General features: G+C 45.6%; 1 protein-coding gene across 1 annotated transcript; it reads right to left on the bottom strand.

Annotated features, from left to right (window-relative positions):
* Positions 1–10,566: 10,566 nt before the first annotated feature.
* Positions 10,567–13,892, bottom strand: LOC120706339 (2-hydroxy-palmitic acid dioxygenase MPO1-like). Its single transcript, XM_039990958.1, has 4 exons — positions 13,475–13,892; positions 11,158–11,220; positions 11,002–11,073; positions 10,567–10,908 (listed from the first exon to the last, which is right to left on the bottom strand). Exons 1-4 carry the CDS (start codon positions 13,793–13,795, stop codon positions 10,792–10,794), a joined length of 573 nt encoding a protein of 190 aa, XP_039846892.1. The 5' UTR covers positions 13,796–13,892; the 3' UTR covers positions 10,567–10,791.
* Positions 13,893–14,096: the final 204 nt, after the last annotated feature.

The following is a 14,096-nucleotide window of genomic DNA, read 5'->3' as shown; positions in this document are numbered from 1 at the left end:
TAGCCTTGACTATCTACTCAATGGTCATATCCGTTTGGATACTCAATGTTCAGAATGCACGGGCATTTCCTATCTACTGTATTTGCTTACTGAATTCCTGCTTTCCCCCTAACTGAACAACTAGCTCGTCTGATTCAGGAGTGGTTGCAAAGGTGACTTGACTTCTTGAGATGGCACCATCGGAATCGCAAATCAGGAGCAACACTATTTCAGAGAGCTAGCAGCGAGCAGCAGTCAAACACAAATAAGCAACTCCCAAGTTGTTCGTCACTGATTACGGATCCTGGGGTTGAACAAGTACGCGCCACGTCAGCTCGCACTAGCCCGGCCTGTCGCCTACTGTGCCCCGCCGGAGATATGAGAAAACGCAGCTGAACCACTGAGCACTGACAGCTGAAGATATGTAAGACTGAGTTGTCAGTGCACAGGTGTGTATCTGTGACAGACACAAAGCTTATTTACTATTTAGTGTGCCTCAAACGACGTCTTAGGCCGTGTTTAGTTCCCAAATTCAAAATTCTAAAAAAAATTTCCGGCACCTGCATGGAGATTTAAATCTAGACGAAATAAAAAACGCATTGCACAGTTTGACTGTAAATCGCGAGACGAATCTAATGAATCTAATTAGTCTGTAATTAGACACTAAATTGCTACAGTAATACTACAGTAAACAACCTCTAATGACGGGTTAATTAGGCTCATTAGATTCGTTTCGCAGTTTACAGACGAGTTCTGTAATTAATTTTATGATTAGTCTATGTTTAATATTTCAAATGTAGAAAGATGTCCTTTCAAAAATTTTACCGGAGCCAACTAAACACAAATTGTTTTAGACCTGTGAAAAAAAATATCCCAACCACTTCAGATTCGCAGCAGGCACTCGTCATGGAACGTAGTATATGCTTATTTCTGCGCCCTAGGCAGCAGCGCGTGATTGGAACCAAGTGCAGGGTAGACCATCAGAAAGCAAAAAGCTTTGTTAGCTATATCTTTTTAGTGCACCTATTTGATGTCATAAATCTTTATATTTCTTTCTATAATTTTGATCAAACTTTGAGATGGTTTGACTCTCCAAGATTTTTGGAATGACTTATAATTTAAAACGGAGGGAGTAAGCAATAGCAACCTGCTGTTTTCTCCAGTCAAATAACTCTAAACAAAGATGGTCAGATCATTCTTGTCGAGTCTTACTTTGACACGGTATGGGACGTCGTCCACTTGTACCTGTACTACAAGTTGCTGTCTCGCTTCCAGCATGTTTGGCAGATCACCCTACTCTATCGCTCAGTTCCCCAATAAGAAAAAGGCCAACCTTTTCTGCATAAGTTGAGACTTGAGACTGACCCAGTACTGATATGCATTCTCTCATAGGAATATGAATGAAAATGAATCAGCACCTAATAAAAATGATTTCGATGTGAGCAGTCCAGAGTATATTATATATGATGACGCCGTAAATGTTACCCTCCTTATTATGCTGATCACTATCCTCCTGCAGTCCTGCCTCCAGGATGTTCAGACAGGTCACCTGGTGAACTGTTTCTTCCATTGATGAATGGACATCTGTAGATGATCATCATTTCATCTTCATCTGGATGAATAGATGCTGTATCTGTTTATCATCATCAGATAGCGCCCGAATCAACAGGAAGTCATGACAAATTATGCTCCATTAGAAATATCAAGCAATAAAGGAGGAAACATCTGCTGTCGCCTCTGTATACTTCAGGTTTGCGTACCAATTATTCGATATTGGCCTGTTTAGTTGAAACGTAATTTTTTTCGAAAGAATCTTGCTAATTTGAAGTACTAAATGAAGTCTATTTACAAAACTTTTTGCACAGATGAGTTGTAAATCGCGAGACGAATCTAATGATGCTAATTAATCCATAATTAGCGGATTGTTACTGTAGCATTACTGTTGCAAATCATAGATTAAGTAGGTTCATTAGATTCGTCTCGCGATTTACAGCCCATTCATGCAAAAAAATTTATAAATAGATTTCATTTAGTACTCCATGCATGTGTCGAAATATTCGATGTGGCGTTTTTTTGTTTAAGGAGTTTATGGGGTGGGAACTAAACAGGGCCATTATACTTTACTCAGTCAGCCACTATTGGGGCCCTAGGCGGCCGGGATAATGAGATTATTCAATACCCACTAATTAGGTTAGGTGCTAGAATGGATAGCTTGGTTTCTGTTGACTGGACTGTCCTACAGTTGATTTTCTGCAGACTTATGGTTTTTTTTCTTTGCAATCTTTTGAGAGAAGTAGAGTATCTTGCTGAGAGGGAAAAAAATTTAGGCTTTTTTTTTCCTCTCGTAGAAGAAATCTGTGCCTTGCTCGGCTGGGCGAGAGCTGCAGGGCCCAGCGCCAGCCCCAGCTCCAGCCACATCGTTTCCAGCGAACCGAACAGGCCGTTGGTCGGTTATCTCCGCAAAACCGTGTTCAGTTGACTCGTTCGCATACGGGAGCGTGTTGTACATAGCGCGCAAGCCTACGATCGATCGTATCGCAGAGAGCGCTCCCACGGTCTACCAAGCCTGCTGCTGCTTTCTCGACCCATGGCCCACACTACCAGCCTTCCCAATCTGCTACCTTGTATTTTTTAGATCGAGCGTCCAAGAGTATGACTCGTCTACAACTAGAAAGGCCCGCGGCGTGCCGGTATCCCATGTTGTAGTATGTGTAGTTGATGTGAATTTTATTTGATGCATGTAGTAGGTTTTTAGGCAATGTAGTTAAGATAAATCTGTCGTTTCGTTATTTTTACATAGGTGTCATGGTATGTAGCCCGTTGTTGCACTTAGTATATATTTTGAGCATTTCATTATCGCCACATTATTGTTCAAGTAATCTATTATTTTGGGTATTGAAATGGAGTTATGACATTTGTTGATGTATTTTGTTGAGGTGAAAGAAGGTGTAAAATAATTTATTAAGGAGGGCATAGCACAATTAGTTGGAAAATTAATGTATTTGTGAAATCATGTTGCAATTAATAAATATGTTATTTTAAAAAAGTAGTGGTTATATTAAAATATGACGCGTTATTGTGGAGGTAGCATGAGAAGTCATAGAAGAACAGTGATCCAACCAGTTGGTGAATGTCACATTATCAAAAACATGTTTCTTAAGGTTCAAATATGAAACAAATGTTTAAAAGTACATCTAAGGTTCCCAACGAAGCTACATTACCAAAATTAATTCAGTTGGAGTGCAAGGAATGGGAAAGTAGCATTGCTACTCACTGGAGAATGGAGAGATAAATAAGATCAACTTATGGATCAAGATCTTTTGCTCCACTGGAAGATATGATTTTGAATAAAACAGGGAAAGATCACTCATGATGACTCATTGAATTGACAAGTGAACGAGATATGGTATTGCTCCTGTTACGAAGGTCATGGAGGTATTGCTGCACAACGCTGATGAATGAATGATTTTTATAAGCATTCAGACATTAGCTTATGATAATAATTAGACTGATTTATCCCAAAAAAACTTACAGTGAGACCTTCAAATCCTACTTAAGAAATCTGACCAAGCAAATACACAATGCCATGTCAGTGACTGGACAAAAAACAGTGCTTCTTGCCCTGCAAATGCTAGGCATAAAAATTCAGGAAGCATTGCACACCCATTTATTTGTTACTCAGATTTGGTCACGTTGTATGAACACAATCTGGAATCAACCCATAATTCCAGACAGCCGAAGAAAATATGAATATTTTAGTTCTGTACTCATTATATATTGAGTTTGAATGTCTTTTCTGCAAAGATGTTCTCTCAGTTGATTCAGACAATATTTTCTCTGAAATGCAAATGAGTGTGTTAGTACCAATTCTTTTAAATACACATTAAAATGGATAATTACTATCTAGTGAAAATATGACGTGTTGAATAGAGGGCTGTGCATATATATAACCCCGAATTATGTTGGTAAATCAATCTGAAATGTAAACTGTTGAAAAAGTATATAAGCATAACGTAGGAGGAAGAAGCAAAAGAAATATGTACACAATATGTTGCGGCACATCAGGATTCCATTAGAATTTAACATTAATGTGTAAATCAGAGGATTGGAAAGAGGAAAATTAAACTGAACTGATTAGAGGTGCGTGAGGGTTGGTTTTTAGCAAGCAATAATGCTATAGAAGTACAGTGCGATAGCACAAATTTAGACACAAATCTAACGTATCAGGGAGAGAAAAGCTTGGCTCATCTCGTATAGCTGCTGTGAGTGACGGGGTTGTGCCAGAGGAAGCAACGTACGGCGTGGGACTATAGGAGCTGATGAGGCAGAATTCGTCGTGGTCATCGTCGGAGTACCCCCCACCGCCGCAGTCATTCCGTGGTCCTTGCTGCTCGGCTGCTGCTCCACGCCGCCGCCCGTCCTCGTGGTTCTCGCGTAGCTGCGCCGCAACCCCCGCACCGCAGACTGTTGTCGGCCATCCAGGAGGCGTCACTCCGCCCAAGGGCAGCCATGGTGGCGGCCGCCGCCGCCGGCGAGCTGCGCCAGGCCGACGCGGTCCCGAGGCCGGCCGGAACCTTACAATTAGAGAAGCAAGGGAACGGGCTCGCAGCGCCGATTCCGGCCAGTGGGAGGCTCTCCGCCGACGAGTGTGGGCTCGAGCTCCAGGTCGGACTTCGGAGAACGCGGGCGCCCGCCACGACGGACCTGCGGAGCACGCAGAGATAAGGATGCGCCAATGCGGACGTCGAGGCCGGTGGCGAAGCGGGAGAGCCGGTGGTCCTGTTTACGCTGCGACATGGCGGGGACGAACGCCATCGCTGGGCGGGGCAGAGGGCTGAAGACGGAGAGGTTTCACGAATACTCTAGAGCGCCCGATTGTTCGCTTAATGGGTGAGAGACCCTCTAACCGTATCGGACAGTTCACGTCGCTCCTTGGCTTGATCCGACGGCTAGCAGTTTAGCGGGTGATGTGGCACTATCGGGTGCCCGCTTTTGTTGCAGGAATCGTATTGAGAGATCAAGTGAAACATGTCGGCACAAACAAAAGTAGTGTGCCATGCACGCATATCGTTGATCCTAACATAAATACAAAAGTCCGATTATATCATTTGTTTCGTTTTAAGGTGGAACAATTTAACTGCGAAGGCGGAACTAATATATTGCGAAGGTAGAACAACTGTTCCACCTTAAAATAGTAAAAACAAAAATGTTCGGGACAAAATATGCTCCAAGAAAAATTCTTACGAATGAGAAATAAAATGTTAATAAATCAGAAAATATTCTAAGAACAAAATAGAAATATTTAAAAATAATATTACAAAATATAGTAGAGAATAGGCTGCTATAAAAATGTATGACATATGACAGTATGGCCCGCTATGCCAACTTACCAAGATTCTATGGCCCATACGGCTGTGTAGTGGGCCGGGCCGAATTTGAGCCTAGAGGACACATCCGCACAACGAGGCGGTTTTTTCTTTTTTATATTTAAAAAAAATTAAAATTTCAAAAATATATGTCGGTTTTGGAAAATTTCAAAAATATACCCCGGTCGCCCTATGGGGGCGACAGGGCTCAAATGTAATTTTTTTTCTTTAAATTTGTAACGAAGTCCCTGGAGAAAAAAAAGAGGGGGGCCTGTCGCCCCCCCCCCCCAACGGGCGACAGGCCCCTGTCGCCCACCCCAGGGGCGACAGGCCAGTGGGCCCGCCAGGGGGGCCGGTCGCCCCTCCTGCGGGCGATAGGGGGGCCTGTCGCCCCCCCCCCCCCGGGCGACCGGGTCAGGCCGCCTATATAAGGCCTCCCCCTCATTCCCTCCTCTCATTTGACCTCAAAAAATCCAAAAAAATCCAGAAAAAAGAGAGGGGTGAGAAGAAGGGAAGCGGCGAAGCTCTGCCGAATTTTACACTTGTGATCTACCGGTAATTTTCGTATAAATTCGTTGATATTGTATAACAATTTAATTTAATTAGCAGATTACCTGAATTAGATTTGGTGCTTTAGAACACTGGTTTAGTATTACAATTTGAGCACTATTACAGACTTTTTCAAATAAAATAATTATACATTAGAATAGAATTATGGTAGTACCTTATTGATATTGCAGTATAAGACAATAGAATTATAACAGTACATATATTTTCACGCATCGATTTGGTATACGATATGTGCATTGCTTAAATTATGGTTTGTTATTTGGCGCACCACACTATAGCGCCAATGTCTTCGTCAGGATCAACCTACATTCCGTGGAGCAAGTGTAAAGCCACCGTACCCAAAGGAATTGATGTGCCAATGTGCTTCTGCGGTTCGTTATGCAAGTTCATGCAATCTGAGGTTTTAGGAGATGACTACGGCATGAGGTTCTTTATGTGTGAGAACTACGAATATGATCCACCTAAGCGATATGGCAAAGACCGGGCCAAGGTAGCAGGTAAGGATGGCAGCGGATCGGTTTCGGGGCGGGTATCCGCGGTTTTCGGGTTTTCGGGTGTCGGGTTCGGTTTCTGGTTTTCACCCGCGGATTTACGGGTTCGGGTACCCGAAATATTTCGGGTTTGGGCGGATCTGTAAATACATCCGCGGAGCTCCATCGGGCCCCCGAAAATTTGAGTCCACGGCCCACTAACAGCCCATTTAGAACCCTAGCTATATAAGTGCCTGAGTCAGTGAGTCGTCATCCCTCCCCCCTCCCCCCAACCCCTCCCGATCCGACTCCCCCCCGACCCCCGCCTCGTCCTCCCCCTGAGTCCCCGACGGCCCGACCGCCAGATCCCGAAGCCCCGAACCGGCGAACCCACCTGCCTCCGCGCCGCAGTGCCGCACGCCCGCTGGCCGCTGCCCGCACCCATCCGGATCTGGTGGACCGGCGCCGCGCCGCAGGCCCGCAGCCGCCAGCCGCTCGCCCTGTGCCCCTGTCGCCCTTCCCCTACCCCGCGCCGCGCCGCCGCAGCCGCCAGCCGCTCGCCCTGTCGCCCATCCGGATCCGGCCCTGCTACCCACTGACGGAGAGGGATTGACCCACGAGTCCACGACGGAGGCCGGGAGGCCGGAGATCGACGCCGCCAGCGCCGATTCGCCGACCCGCGCGGCTCCGCCCTGCGCCCCGCTCTTATCCTCACCACCTCGCCCCCATCCTCCTGCTGCCTCCACCCCCGCGCCCCTCCAGCCCACCGCCGCACCTAGCACCCCCGCGCCCCTCACCAGCCCGCCGCCGCACGCCTGCACACTCGACCCAGAGTTCGCAGCGCCCCACGCCCACCCCGCCCCCGAGTGAAGGTCGGCCCCGCCCTGCCGCCGTGCCAGCGGCTCGCACTGGTGCTGCCTGGTCCGCCCTGCCGGCGGCTCGCACTGGTGGCTGGTGCCGCCCTCCCCGCCCGCTCGCCGGCTTCTGCGGGCGCCGCCAGCCCCGCCCCGCCGCCGGCCCCGCCCGCCGTCGGCTATGGTCTACCTGCTCGCGCGGGCTCCGCACTCGCACGCAGGTCGGGCGGCGCCTGGAGCAGAGCCGCAGCCGCCTGTCCTGCACGGCCGCCCAGCCTCCGCATGGCGAAGGGGCTTGTAAAAAAAATGGGTTTTGGATTATCCGTCGGGTTTCGGGTATCCGCGGATTTCGGTTTCGGGGATGAATTTTGACCCGAATTGGAGTTCGGGGCGGGTTCGGGTTTCAAGTTCGGGTTTCGGGTTTGGGTGCCCAGGCACTCCACCCGAACCGAACCCGACCCGTTGCCATCCTTAGTAGCAGGACAACATACGCTATTTTTCTATATGACCTAACATTGAGTTATGATTCTAACTTGTGTTGGACAAAGTCTCCTCCGCCTCTTTGTGATTTTATGCAGTGGTTCGACACCGTGCAGTCGCAGCAGGCAAAGGACATTGTGGAACAAAAAGCAAGATGGGTTGCAGAACGTTGGCGCCGAATGAAGCACGAGGAACAGCAAGAGGAGAAGCACAACAAAGAGTAAGAAGAGATCCGCAAGAGGATGGAGGAGGTGGATCGTAAGGCGGCGGCCGAACGTGAAGCTGACAGGGAGAGAAAGCGAGAGAGGGCACGCCGTGCGAAGGTAGCCGGGCCCGAAGCAATTAGGAAGGGCAAATATCCTATGTGCACTCAGTAGAGTAGTACCATGTAATCCCGGCATTTTACATTCCATAAGGCATGGTAGGTTTAGATGCAACAAGAAATTATCTTGTCGCGTGCACATGCCACTGCAATTACTCCCTCCTTCCCCGTTTATAAGGCATGGTGGAACATGACACGGTCTTCTAAACAACACTTTGACCATTTATTTATCATATATTATATCACTTTTGATTATAAACTTATAATCATTGTAAACTATGTTTGATTATGAATCCAATCATATGAAATTTGCATTATAAAAATAAAAATTTAATAGTCAAATTATTGGTCAAAGATGAGAAGGTTTGAATCTTGATATACGTGTATGCCTTATAAACGGGGAAGGAGGGAGTAGTTGTTTATGTTTTAAGTTGAGAGCTTAACTCTGTGTGTTGTAGCCTTTACCATTAATTTGCAGTTGTAGCCGGGAGTCTATGAAATCTTTGAGCTTTTCCTTTATATTTTCGGAGCTTTTCATGTCAATAGAATACTAAAAAACACACATTAATATAACGATAAGAAAGGGAGACCCCATAATATGGGAGGGGCCTCTTGGACCTGATTTCTTTCCGGAACCAGTGTTTGAGTTTCCGCCACAGCACAAGAGTGAATTTACCAATGAAACTCCTCTTCGACAATACGATAACCGTAGAGAACCGTGGCCAAAATGCAGACATGGTGAGGACTGCTTAGTGCAGATGTGCACCGACGGGATGGATGGTGGTCGGCGTTTCTTTAAATGTCCACACGCATGGGTAATACTCGGTTGTTTCATTTCTTTATCTTCAATGAGACACCTTACATGGAATTTGTTTTGCAGTCTTCCGATGCTCCAGAAAACTGTGGTTTTACTAGGTGGGTAGATCCTGCACCAATTGATTCTGTTCAGGAGTTCATCGAGTACCTCCAGATAAAAATCTTTGATCTGGAATGCAAGGTGAACCATTATGAGGAAGTGAGCGAGGGTAACAAAGACGACGAAGTTGATGATACCAGCAATGCAGCCGGTTCACAGGATGAACCATGCACTATTCCTTACTGCAACTGCCCTTGTCACAAGAAGAAGGGCCATGCGCCTCCGGCACCACCGCCTGCACCACCTGCAATGGGTGGATACTGCGGAGAAGGCTCAACGCAGTTTGCTACGTGGGGGTACGGCTACTAGGACTACCCTAGTGCTAGTGACATGCTGCATCATTGTGTTTATTCTGTTTTTTTAAATTACCTAAGGCATGTTAGGTTAGTCCGGAATCTGTTTACCGTAGTTTGCAACGGGTTCTGACATGCCACTGCATGTGTGATGTGTGTTTCATTATCGTTGTATTATGATGTAAAATTTGGTGGTTCACATTACGTAATGCATTTCTTAGTTCTTATTTCTTATTGTTATATTAATTACATGTGTGCTTTTAAGTTACCTGTAGATCAGGAGTACGCAATTCGGCAGAGCTTTGCCGCTTTTCTTCTCCTCACCCCTCTCTTTTTTTCTGAATTTTTAGGCTCAAATGACAAAGGGAATGTCGGCGAATGGTGGCCAGGGTTTAAGTGGGTTTGCTTGGACTATGCTATTTCTGAATAATATTTTCTATTTCATAGGAGATCTTGGTCCCTTATTTATAGTTCTAGCATTAACAGGTCTGGAATTAGGTGTAGCTATATCACAAGCTCATGTTTCTACGATCTCAATTTGTATTTACTTGAATGATGATACAAATCTCCATCAAAATGAGTAATTTCATAATTGCACCTTTCGAACATTGATATTGTAAAAATTCTGTGTAAAGTCATCATTGTCAGAAGAGAGCAGGAGATACACAACTCCTTTAGATATCAAAAGTTGCATAATAATCTGACAAATAAAGAACTACATATGAAAAAAAGGCATCACTGTAGTGAATTTTCGAAAAAAAAAGAACGGAAGCAATTGTTCCAATTTGCATACACTGTCGCCCCCCCAACGGGCGACAGGGCCTGTCGCCCCTGGGGTGGGCGACAGGGGCCTGTCGCCCGTTGGGGGGGGGCGACAGGCCCCCTCTTTTTTTTTCTCCAGAGACTTCGTTGCAAATTTGAAGAAAAAAAAATTACATTTGAGCCCTGTCGCCCCCCCATAGGGCGACCGGGGTATATTTTTGAAATTTTCCAAAACCGACATATATTTTTGAAATTTTAATTTTTTTAAATATAAAAAAGAAAAAACCGCCACAACGACGACTAGCAATGTTCCAATATGCAGTCAATCTATCCAAATCCGCGAGCAGTGCACAAAAGCCCTAAGCAGCTCGTCACGCGACTACTGTTCACCGAAAGGTTGCTTGAATCGATGCTTGAGTGAAGCAACTAAGGATACTTGCAAAACAATTACGGTATGACACAGCATTTTTTTTTTGAAGTGAAGTACTACAACGCAACATTTGACAACAGCAACGAAGTCATTTAGTGCCACGCAAGTTGGGGTAGGTTAGATCTCTGACCAAACATTCGCCACCACTAACATTTGAGTGTACATATATTATTCAGTTTATCTCCAGTAAAATATTCACAACAGACAACTGAGTGTCCACATCTTACAACATAAATAGCATCAGTATTCAGCATCGGTATTCAGTAATCATCCCTGGTATAGGTTCATCCGATCGAGCAGGTCCATATCGAGCAGGCAAGCCTAGAAATTGGAGCACATCACGCACATCTCATGATGATTTCTTCGAGTTCTTGTCCTCCCATTCCTTCCGAGCCTCCTCGATCATCTTGCTCACCTTGTCGTGGAAGCCAGGATATGGTTCGTACCCGCCAAATGTGTGAAGAATCTGAAACAAACAAGATTGTCGTGAGGTGATCTTGTTATCTATCAAGCGAAGGCAACAGGGCAGCCAAAAAACCACGGCGACGCAAAAGTTCACCTCTAGCAGCACAAAGAATGGAGCCATCAAGAAAGCCTGAACAAGATTGTCAAGGAGAGCAGGCGCTCGCTTCTGCAATGAAGATAAAGTTTACAAATCAATGTGTGTGATTACAAAATACATAGTGTCAAGGCTAATAGCATGACAGAGACTTGCCTCGAAAACTCCATGACCAATGAATTGCATAGTCCAACAGAACAACTGAGCCACGAATACAACCTTTAATGAAAAAAATACATGTAAGAGTTAATGATTGAACCATAGGCCAAAAAAGAAGTGTCTTGCAACTAGCTCATTTCACACTGACAATATGAAAAACAGACAACATGAGTTTCTATAATCATTTCACTTGTTAGCTCCAGAATACTAGATTCCAAACAATGCACGCCTTCTGTATTCAAAGTACAATGATATAAGATTTTGAAATTATGATGTTACAAAAGAGGATCTGTGTGCAAGGAAAACACCTGCCTAGTCTTGCTTCAGAAATATGTAAGTTATAGCGACTTACGGTATTAAAAGAACTATTAACTTTTGGGAAGTAGATTTAAGAGTTAGTTTATTTAAACACAGTTTAGCATATATATGTAGACTTAAGAATTAGTTTATTTAAACACAGTTTAGCATAGATGTACTCGAATGCCTCCCCGTTGGTGCCGGTAAGTAGCTAAATGCAGGCAATTAGTTTGTTAGAAGCAACATTAGTGATCACTAATGGTGCAACAATTAGCAGCGGATGAAGTAAAATGCAATCTGCCCTTTTGTGGTTATACAAGAAGCTTAATATAAGGATTAAGGAATTGGCACATCAATAACGAGCAAGTTTGTTATATGATAAATATATAGATGTTCCCCTATCAGAACAATATATTTCTGTGATACAAAGTATGAAAATATAAACCCTTTTAGCTAAAGGTATGATAGTTGAAGAGTCAAGTGACCAATAGTTTCATCTTTTGGGAGGAGTTTTATGAAGGAGAAGGACCACAATGAACTAAAAATTATTTACCAAGTATGATTTTGTCCTATTTCATGGTGAACATTATCGATCCTGACCTTTGAACATCAGCAAAAGAGTCCCAAGCCAGTAACATGATGTTAGCACTGGGAGATGGCCAGAACCCTTTTCACAAATTGAAAGCAGATTTCCAGAACTAATCAGCTAGGATACGACTCAATCTAGTTAGCATCTAGCAAATAATCTCCCAAACAGGCCTCTCTAATAACGAAAAGCATTGCACACAACATGATCAACAAAAGTACAAAAGCATTGATATTTAATTATGTTCTTAGCCTACCATCCAACAACAAACCAGAGAAGATCGCTAAAAATCATGATATCGCCAACACATCTGCACAATTTATTTGACCATTACTTGACTCACAACAAAAACTAAATCATAGATGCTGCATATGGATATTGAGTAAACTTGGTCAATAAAAGATGGCCGTTTTTCCCCTTGTTACCATATCAACTATATAAAACTAACATACTACTAAATACAACATACTAATAGTTCCCTATGCCATCGTCATGTAAACAAGACAGACTATGAAAGAAATTAGCATGTTATACAAATGAAATTACCATAGACTAAGTTGAGCGCTAAATGAACTAAGAAAATCCATATAACAGAGCTAGATCACAATTTCACATAAGAAAACCCATCAAGGAACTCTGAGACAAATCTCTTACCAACTCAGAAGAACAAAAGGAAAAAGCTGAATCAAGACTTCACATGTGAATCCCTCTCTAAAATGTGAACTGTATAGACTACAAACTAAAAATCATCAAATAAAAGAGCTACAGTAACCAGTATCATCCGAATATCCCTACCGCACCCACAGAAGCGTCAGAATACCATCCCAAAATCCCAAATTGTAGTTATAGACCAAAAGTACAGGACCAAACTAAACACCACTCAGTACTCACTAACACTAATGATGTACTCCGTAGATAATCTGAATTTTTTTTGCAATCTGCGCTTAATCAGATCGACTAACAATTTCCCCCCATGAGTACCAAATCAGCATACTAGTAGTAGAGACCCACCGCCTCGCGACGGAGGGGGCGGCGGCCATGCCGTCGGCGCAGGGGGAGCTGGTGCCCCCGTGGATCAGGTCCCTCCCGCTGGCGCCCGAGTTCCGCCCCACCGCGGCCGAGTTCGCCGACCCCGTCGCCTACCTCCTCAAGATCGAGCCCGCCGCCGCGCCCTTTGGCATCTGCAAGGTCGTGCCGCCGCTCCCGCCGCCGCCCAAGCGGACCACGCTCGGCAACCTCTCCCGCTCCTTCGCCGCGCTCCACCCGGGCGACCCCTCGCCCACCTTCCCCACCCGCCACCAGCAGCTCGGCCTTTGCCGGCGCCGCCCGCGCCCCGCGCTCAAGCCCGTCTCAATCCAAGCACCGGAAGACATGACCAACCCATCAGGACGAGCTCAATTTCAACGACCGATGCGAAAGAGCCCTTATTACCTTCCATCCGACGGAGAAGCCGAGGCGGGCGGCGAGGGCGCCGCTGGCGGCCCAGCAGAGAAAGCAGAGGAGGGCCGCGAGCGCGCCGGCGCGGCGGTCGAGGAGGAAGTAGTAGGTGCCGTAGACCGCGGCGCCGATGCCGGCGGCGTGCGCGAACGGGGCGGTGAGGTGGAGCAGCAGGAACGCGGTGAGGAGGATGGGCCAGACGAAGAGCTCGTGGATGCCCACGTTGACGGGGTTGCTGTGGTACGCGCCGTAGAAGGCGTAGTGCCCCTCCAGGTCCAGGAGGCCGCCGCCGCCGCCGCCGCTAGGCTTCGCCATGGCTCCCCTGACCCTTTGGGTTGCTTGCTTGCCGCGGTGTCCGCCTTCGCTGGGTGGATTTCTCGTTCCTGCGGGCTGTGGCCTGTGGGGGCAAGGATGGCTTGATTTGCGTTTTAAAGTTTGGGGTTCGACTGGTGTTTTCCTCGTGACTAGTATTTTTTTTAAAAAAAAAAACTTCCTCGTGACTTCGGCCTTCAAGTTGTGCTAAAAAACTTTGACTATTAATTATTGGTATTAAATAATAGCAGTTTGCAAAAGTAATTTTACAAACTTTGTGCTACTTCACGAGAAAATCTAATGA

The sequence above is a fragment of the Panicum virgatum genome, chromosome 1K (assembly GCF_016808335.1).
Source record: "Panicum virgatum strain AP13 chromosome 1K, P.virgatum_v5, whole genome shotgun sequence".
Classification (NCBI taxonomy): Eukaryota; Viridiplantae; Streptophyta; class Magnoliopsida; order Poales; family Poaceae; genus Panicum; species Panicum virgatum.
Note: the sequence above shows the minus strand (reverse complement) of the source record. Positions and strands in the feature narration are given on the sequence as shown.